The sequence below is a fragment of the Athene noctua genome, chromosome 1 (assembly GCF_965140245.1).
Source record: "Athene noctua chromosome 1, bAthNoc1.hap1.1, whole genome shotgun sequence".
NCBI classification, from domain to species: Eukaryota; Metazoa; Chordata; class Aves; order Strigiformes; family Strigidae; genus Athene; species Athene noctua.
Genome location: NC_134037.1, coordinates 134708570 through 134717744, shown reverse-complemented (window position 1 = coordinate 134717744; position 9175 = coordinate 134708570). Strand labels below are relative to the sequence as shown.

The 9175-nt window shown below is 43.1% G+C and overlaps 1 protein-coding gene across 1 annotated transcript in view; it reads left to right on the top strand.

The window, feature by feature from the left end:
- Nucleotides 1-909: 909 nt before the first annotated feature.
- Nucleotides 910-9175, top strand: part of SLC22A15 (solute carrier family 22 member 15) — a 33952-nt gene continuing 25686 nt past the window's right edge. Inside the window, exon 1 of the mRNA XM_074927846.1 lies at nt 910-1049. Within this exon, the coding sequence (XP_074783947.1) occupies nt 963-1049 (87 nt within the window). The 5' untranslated portion in view covers nt 910-962. The remainder of the gene's footprint in view (nt 1050-9175) is intronic.

Here is a 9175-nt window from a genome sequence, read left to right as displayed (position 1 = left end):
CGTGGTGAATGCCATAAAACCCAGAACCACCTTGCTAGCATGGTCCCAGGACCAGTGCACTACCTTGGTCTAACCAAGGGTCCAGAGGCAATGCCTCTTTCCCCCTCCCCTTGCAAACAACTATGATCACAGCTGCTGCACATCATGAGGAACAGCAACCCCCTGCCCAGCACCCACCTCCTCAGTCCTATGTCTGCTCGCTGTGACCCAGCCGCCCAGGGCATCGCCGCACTACCTCCCTGACCCCCCTCACACAGCCCCTCAAGTCCTCTCACAGACACCCCCACACCCCACCTCACGCACCCCCTTGCAGTTCTCTCACTAACCCCCTCATGCACCCCTCACAGAGCCCACACCCCACCTCATGCACCCTTCAGGCCTCTCACAGTCCTCTCACAAACCCTCTCACACCCCACTTCATGCACCCTCTGGGAACCCCTTGCAGTCCTCTCACGCTCCACCTCACGCACCCCTTGCAGTCTTCGCACACCTCACCTCACGCACCCCTCAGGGACCCCCTGCAGTCCTCACACCCCACAAGGACCCCTCGCAGTCCTCTCACACCCCACCTCACACATCCCTCAGGGACCCCTCACAGTCCTGTCACAAACCCTCTCACGCCCCACCTCGGGGACCCCTCACAGCCCCCCACACCCTCTCCCTCCCTTTCCCCCTCCATCTGCCCCGGGAAGCTACGCGTGCGCCAACGCTCGGAGCGGCCGTTGCGTTTCCGCTTCCCTGGCGAGTGCCCGGGAAGGCGGGAGGCGGCGCCCGCCTCCAGCTGCTCTCCCGGCGCCTGCGCCTGGGCGCCGCCTCGCACCTCCCTCCCTCTCTCCTGCTCCTCCTCCCTCTCCGTCTCCGCGAGGGCCCGGCCGTTGCTCCGCGCCCCGCCCTGCCCCGGGCCGGGGGATGCGCTGCTCGGTGGCCGCTGGTAGGATCTGCGCGGCGGGTCGGGGAGCGGGATGGAGGTGGAGGAGGCGTTCCCGCTGGTGGGGCAGATGGGGCCCTACCAGGTGTATCTGTGCGTCCTGCTGGCCGTGCTCCTCCAGGTGAGAGGCCCCGCACGCCCTCCCGCCCCTTTCCCGCCGGAGGGGAGGCAGTGCCGGGAGGGGGATGCTTTGGGCAGCCGCCCTCTCAGGTGCTTGTGTGGATGCGCCTGCGGCGAGCTCTGCCTTGTGCGGAGGTTGGTGTCGCTGGGTTTAGCCTGCCGGCGGTTTTGCTGCGCTCCTGGGGCAAAGGTGACCTCTGTCCAAAAGCAGAGTGAGCTTCTGTGGAGTGAATTTGGGGCAAATCAGTGCCGCGTTGCCCGAGGAGTTACACCTTGTGTCACTCGGCGAGCAAATTTATCAGGTGAAGGGCCGGCCGAAGTGAAATTGAACTGAGGATTCCATGAGCTGAACTGTCTGACAGTGACTTCTGTCAGAGACTGCTGGGAATCCTGCGCAACCTGGCGTTAATGACCTAGGCAAGCGATTTCTAGGTTGTTTGTGGCTTGTTTGTGGTGGAAATGTTTGAAAAGCTACAGGTCGTCGCCGATACTTCTGTGTGCAGAAGCTCTCATAAGCTGAAAGGCTATGACTGTTTATGGTACTTTGATTTGCCTTGGTTTAAACTCTTAGAATGTAAGAACAGTGTCTCTGCATTAGGTACGTGGACAAGGCTTTACGTCTTGGGTAGTCAGGTTTGTATTCTGTGCGATACAAAACTGGAGCTCTCAAGTTTCCTGATAAAGGCAGACTCCAAAGTAACAGTGAAGTACTATAATGTCATTCGGAGACTGCATGACCAAGTGATGTGCTCTGCAACCAGGTTTGTCATCTTTACTTCCAACTTTGCTTCATCTTTGTGCCTGTCCCTATGGGGTGGGGAGATGAGGATATGTGCACCTTCACAGTCAGGCCTAAGCATATAGTTTGACTCTACAGAGGTTTGGTTTACTCCATGTTAACTCTTCAAAAACTTAATGGTAGTGAATTCAGCGAGGCTGACAAATGCTGGGTTCCTGCCCCTGTGGAAATTTACCTGCTGCAGGAGGGGAGAGGGGGACCTTTGGTGTCCTCCCACCTCCACAAACCACTATTTTGTAGTAATCAAGAACTTCCAGTCATGAGCTGAGACACTGAAGATGTCTTCTTCTGTTAGGCAGGGGACTGACTGTTAAGAAGCTTTATGAGATGACCAAAGAAAATTCAGATGCCAAGTCCTGTCGTTTGGAAACTGTACTTGATTGCAAAACTGTGATGATGAACAGCAAAAACTTTGTATGTTTATGTTTCCTTGTACTGTTTCTCCCTCTTTTTTTTTTTTTTTTACTGATTTAGCTGATTAATCCTTTAAAATCAGACATTGCTTAGAGCTTGTTCTCCTGGCTGACTGGCTAGAAAAAATTATATGATTGATGAAGACTAGGGATTAAGGAAGCATTATTATTTTTTTCAGTGCTAGTCAATGTTCCTTCTGGAAGGAACTGCAACCATGACAAGTGCTTGGTATTCCCAGAGTATTTAGTAGTATGGGTCAGCTGTTCTGTAATGCCTTTGTTTGTTTTAATTTTAACGGATTAACTTGCGTTTCTCATGGGAGAAATAAACAAAGACCTTCATAAATCCCAGAACTATCTCAAAATAACTAAAGAAAGAAAGGTAGCAGGTTTGCAGGTCTGGGTTTTTTTTTTCTTCTCGTGTTATCTTTAATTCTTGAACTTTACCAGTGAGGATCACCCTGACTGATAGGTTTTCTTTACTTCAGATCATGCAGACGCAGGAGTTTGTAAGAGATGTAGACTTGAAGCTTGTTGCCTTTCAGTTTGTGAATAGATTTGGATTTCTACTTCCTGCCTGGGTGGTTGATTGCTTTCTGTGTTCTGCTATTGGTGCCAAGTTACTTCATGTGTCACTGGGATGTGCAAGAGCAAAGGCAGGTTTCACAACCGGTGTTAGTCTTTTTTCTGGTTTATCATCCATCTTTGGAGGGACCCAAAGGTAAGTACTGTGTCTGGTGTGTGTGACATAGATTTAGGTAATCCTGGGCTCCTTCAGTGGATTAGATGCTGCATCTGGCTGCAGAATGAGAACTCCTGTTAGTCTGTGTCACTGGCTCTGCCATGGCCTGGTTATTCCATTTTATTGCTTGTTTTCCTGTCCCTTCCTGCATATTCCCTCAGCTGGCTTGTATTTTCCCATTGGCCTATTGGTATAAAAATACTTCTACATTTTTAAAGATAAGAATACCACATGGGTAAAAAATATTTTTCTTTGCTGTGTCAAGTTCCTTCATCTCTGATGCTGATACACTGAGCTTTCCCTGCCCCCTAAAATTCCCAACAGATGTTCTGACTTTCCCTGTAGGCTTTTGTGCTTTTTCATGTCTTCATGTTCTAATCTCTTGAATTTCATACTTCATAGGTATTTTCCTTCATATTAGTGTTTTTCTTCTCATATAAATTTCTACAGTAAACTACTTCTACCATGTAGCTTTACTGATATACCAACATATCTGGTCTCTGAATTCTATTTATAAACATAGTTTAGCTCACAGAACTCCTTTGAGGCAAGTTGTACCAAACATGTATGTCAGTATGGGCTTGAGTGAACTCGTACTTGACCTGTGGAATGAGCTTACTGACACTGGCAAAAAACCTTCAGGCTGCTTGTAGTTGGAAAAATGTATTTGTAAGTCATCATTGTAAAACTAGATTAAGTCTCGGGGGCTGTTTCTTTCATCTTTTCAGGGTACTTGATTTCACTTCGTCACTGATCGTGTTATTCCTCTGCTACCTGCTGCTGTTATTCATTAACTTGTTGAGTTCTTACTGTTTTAAGGTATGCCTGGCTTATTCACTACCAAGTTAATAGTACTTTGGAAGATTTGTAGGAATGTTCTGTAGCAGTGATTGCTAATTTATAATGGAGTGATGACAGCTAATGTAGAGAAACATTTTGTTCCAAAAATTTATAGAATTACCCAAAGCCAAGATTTACCTGAAGAATGTGGGGATAGACTAGTGATGTGAATTTGTGGTTGGTCTTGCATTTCCATTGTATCTTTAAGAGAGTGAGGGAGGAATAAAGGGAGCTGTTAACTCTTAAAATACTGAGGACTTTGAACTAAAAGTCATTGCTTGAAACCTGTTGATTTCTAGAAAGGTGCTCACTACTTTTTGAAGAAATTATATTGAAGCACTATTAAAGGCTGGTGTCTTTTGATGCTTCTTTAGTGTGTGTAGCAATGTTAGTCAAAATCTCACATCGTGGTCAAATGCTTGAGAGCATACAAGCATATTAAAAAAAGTTTCTTAGTCTCTTGTGACTCAGCATACGCAGTTGAAAGAGGTTTGCCTTTGCCAGTGAACCTGATCTATACGATTGCCTAAGTCCAAACTGAACCTGCAGAATTCTGAGAATGGAAGTGTGTTCCTACTATATATCTGTTAAAAGGCTTCTTAAAACATGTCAGACCTCCCTTAAAAGGGCTGTCTTCTTTGCGCAGCTGAAAAAGGCTTTGCCTAAAGTTGGGTAATGTGCATTGCACAGCAGTATGGATAATTACCAAGGATGTTGTTTCTCTCCATCTTAGGGACATATTGCTAACTATAGTAAAGATGGAAAATCAATTAAGATAGTAACATCAAGTTCCTTGAATAATAGTTTAAGGCAAAGGCATTCTTGATGCAGTGCAGCCATAATGAGTGGTGCTGCTGGCATCTCTGCTGTTGGCAGCAAGATCGTGTATGACTTCTACTATTAGAATATTCCAGTGCAGAAATCTGCTCTTTAATCAGCTCATCTGCACAAACGTTTTGAGGGAAAGCAGGTTCTGGGACATGTGGCTTAAGGCAGGCTTATCCCAAATCTTTAGGAATAATTCAAAAGAAGTAGTGTCTGTCTTCAGATAGGACACAGATGTGATCTCGTACATAGCCTTGTTCAACTTTGTTTCTTGACATTTCCTATCTACACCCATACACATTCTACCTCTTTAACGGCATGAGACAACACTCTGTAGTTGTAATGACAGTAATGAAATACTTTGTCAGTGAATCTTCTTTTAATACTTACATCTGCTTGAGTCTATTAAACTGTTTTATGCACCAGCCAGAATTGATCATAAATTGGACAGCTTACTCCCAATCCTTGATGAGGTACACTGTTAGGACTTTATCTGAGTAGAAAGTGCAAAACAAATCTGAAATGTAATGAACAATTAAAAATGAAGAGATGGATATTACACAAATTGCATTACAATTGCTTGTATAGGGTGCTGAAGGTGTTCCAGGGGCTTCATGAGAGGTATGCTGATTACCCAGTTATTTGCACTGTAACTTAGAGTTCAGCCATAAGTATCTGCAAAGTAAGGTGGCAGATGTAAAAAGGATTTACAGAATTGCCAAGTAACTTTTCTTCACTTTGATTTCCTCACTGTTTGGCTTTTTATGTCTATGGGAGAAGTAAAACCTTTAAGTCTCTGTGATTCTCAAGAAAACTGTTGCAGAACGTGTGTCAAACGTGCAGCCACTTACGTGGATGGGTGGTTTCAAATGTGGTGTGAATACACACATAGAAAGTAGGGGCCCAGTTTTTTATTTCTTGAGGTAAACTTCTTATTCCCACATCTTTTTGTGTATTGTATCTTACTCAGAACATGCTTATGCTAAAAGGGTGGTGTTGCTTTCCTTGTAGAAGTGATGAAGGCTTTTAGAGTAGTTGCATCACTGAATATAATTTCTTGTTCAGATATAGCTTATTTCTGCTTGAGAAGAAATATAAACTAGGTGGGCCTAAGTATGTAAACTAATCACACAGAAAGATATGCTGCTACTCATTTAGAAAAAAATATTTCTATCCGAAAGTTGGTGGAATTTTAAGTGAAGACAAATCCTACCATTTGCTCCAATGGGGGTGAATCTTTTAAGGGAAAAAAAAAAAGGTAATCTTTGGTCACATTACATTTCATTTCATGATTCAGATGCTAACCAAGACTCCCTGATCCTTTAGTAGCCTTTCGTAAATAAAATGTAGCTGCCAGAAGAATTAGAAATATAGTCAAGACTCAGTGTGGTCTGTCTTTCTGTAATTACTTCTTTCAGATCCTTAACTGTTCTTTAAAGGAAACAATCACTTATCTCTTCTGGTATTATAGATATAATGTTAAAAACTTGAATGCAGCTGATGCAGACGTGCTGTATTCTGCAGAAAATTTGAAAAAACAATGCTGAGTTGTGACCTGCTTCAGTAGAAGTGGGGTCCTTAACTCGCTGATATAACACAGAAGTCTAAATTCCAATAACTGTTTCCTTACTGATTAATATAAATAGCTAACTTGCAATCATCTTTCAAAAATAATCCTGAGTGGAGGGGAGTCATAAATACCTTGTCAGCTGCATACATCTCCATCTTCCCTCAAAATTATGTTGTGTCTTAATCCAAACCAGTACGTGCATCCATCCATCCATCCATCCAGGTAAGCAGTAAATTTTTGCTTGTGTGCAGGGGAGAAGTATGGTCAGAACAAGCCTGAAGTATAGAAGAAGCATGAGCTGTAGCTTTGAGACCTTCCCTTCTTTAGCTGTGTCTGAACTGCAAAGCACATGTGATTGAATTCATATTTAGGTGGTTCTAAGCATCATTCACAATTGCCAAGTTGTGTTGCTCTTCTAGTGATCACTACCTTCACTGACACTGAAACCACGTTCTGTTTGTATGTATCCATATAAACACATCGAGTCAGCTTTTGCAATTTAATTTACCAGGCTGACTTCAGTTTCTGTGCAGTTCAGTCTTAGAAGATGCCTGTTCGTGTGCTGTTGTAAAGACCTTAACAGAATTATTGCTGATGGGCGTAGCAAGAAGCCTGAATTTTGGGAGATGCAGAGAAGTACACTCTTTCTGAATATCTAGCAACAGAGGGAAATAAGCAGATTGTCCTGTCTATTTAAAAAAAAACAAATGAAACTTTTAAAAAAGTGAAGACTACATGCTGTGTAAAGAGCGAAGCTGTCAAAAGGAACTTCCTCTGGGGCTCTTTGCTCTAGCTGTGGCTGAATGCCTCACTTTTGCAGTGGCTCTTTTAACAACCAGCAGTGGAAGGTGCCTGGGAGGCACAGTGTTAACAGTGATTGGCATCTTTATATGGAGTGTGAGTAAAACATATGGGGAGATGTTTTCAGATTATTAACAATAAAGTTATTGTTACATAGAATGTCTTGTGCAGTGGGATGGTATTTGGATTCAGTAGGAGCTGAGGCAATCCCATCTTTGGCTGTTGATCAAGATGGCTTTCAGCCTGTGGCAAACTGTTGAAACAATCCATCTAGCCAGTCTGTCCTCTGAGCCCTCGCAGATGAGCCTGGGAGTTACCTGGCCTAATTGTACTGGATAGCAAAGAGTGTGGATTAAAAATATTTGCATTATGACCCATTATCTCCCTTTCCTTCTTCCCTGCCCATGTGTACACAGTCTCTAACTTCCCATGTTTTGTAGACAGTAAGCTACCTGTATTTTTCCACTAGCAAGCCACATCATCAAGGTTTTCTTCACTGTCACTTCCTCCATTTTAAAGACTCTCCATTTCTCTCAGGCAATAAACAGATACATGTGTAATTGAACTCAGAATAATTGTTTCCAACTTGTACATGATGGTTACTTTTTCTGACCCAAATAGTTTTGTAGTTTTGCGTGCTCAAATGCTTTTTTTTTTTTTTTTTTAAACTGGTGTAGTTAATGTAACTACTTCTATTTATAGGTAATGTAGTGCTTCACGTGCAGCGTTAAGTAAAACCTCTGCTTGGTTTTTGCAAGCACCAGCCTAGTGGAACTGGAGTCCCTCTGGAGCAATGGCATCTGTTTTCTAGGTCTTGCCTGTTTACAGTATGATCTCTGACTAAGCTGGGAACTTAACCTGGTTAAACATTGTGTTTGTGTTCACAGGGTCATTTTCCTAATTCTAGTGGGTTTGGGGGGAAAAAGTGTTAAGACTTTGCCTTGGAAGGCACAATGAAGCTTCTGAGATCTTCAGGTAAGCTGAAGAGAGTTCTACATATATCTTATTCCAGCTTTCTGTTTGTAATATGCTCTTCAGTTATTGGTGTCTTAAAAATATATAAAGACCTACCAGAGCTCTTCAATCGCTTTCAATTTGCAGACCCCCTACAGACTTCCCACTGAAGATGTTAAATCCTTGTACAGTGAATTTAAGCCTACTGACAGCTTTGTGTTTAATTATTTTTCCCAGAACTATAAGAAGTAATTCATGGACTTCTGAGGCCTGTAGGCTGTAAGTTGAAAATCGCTGGTTTAGCAAGTTCCATTACAAAATTAGAAAAAAATGTTCTTTCAGTTCTGGAGCACCACATTGCTCTGAAATAGCAGTAAACCGGAGACTTTTTTAAATTAAGAAACAAAAAAAAAACCCAAACAAACAAACAAAACCCCAAGTAACAAAACACAAGTAGATCAAATTGCTTATCCTCAGGCAAGTCCTTAAAATGTATAAAGGAATGAAAGCAGCTTATACAAATGTCAGCAATGCCTTTTAGCCTGGATACTTAAATAACAGAAGCTTCTGAACTAATCAGTGTATGCTTTTATTGCATCTTTTTACCAGGCTAAGTACTTTAATCATTTGGTAGGGAGGAAGCCCAGGCACAGCTGAGAACGTGATCTTCTCATAGTCTTAGCAGAAGTCCCTCTGTGAGACTAAGATGCTCACCCAATATTCTTTGGCAGTATCCCAAACCAGCATGCTAAGGCGAGGAAGGACTTTGGTCTCTTATGATTCTGGCTGTGACTCAGATATGTTGATAGCCAAAACAGCCTGGAAGATAGGGAGAGAAAGAGGGACAGAGATGAAATGCAGACAAAACAATAATCATGCTTGTGGAAGCAGGACTAAACTCTGCCTGATACTTGTCAGCCCACATTTCCTGCTTTCCTTTACAAGCAGTTGCTGACTTTTTCTTTGTGTGATCCCATAATGCCACTGAGATGGTTCAGTCCTGGGCTGGTTTGTAGTACATTCATAAACTGGAATAGGAACATCTGGCATTCTTTTGCTCTGTTCTCCTGTAAGTCCGTCACAAGAAGAGCAGAGTGGTGCTTCTGATGTTGATGAAAATCTGTAGCTGGTGTTCAGCTGAGGAGTCTTAGCACTTGATTGCACATTGATGTAATTAAACTTT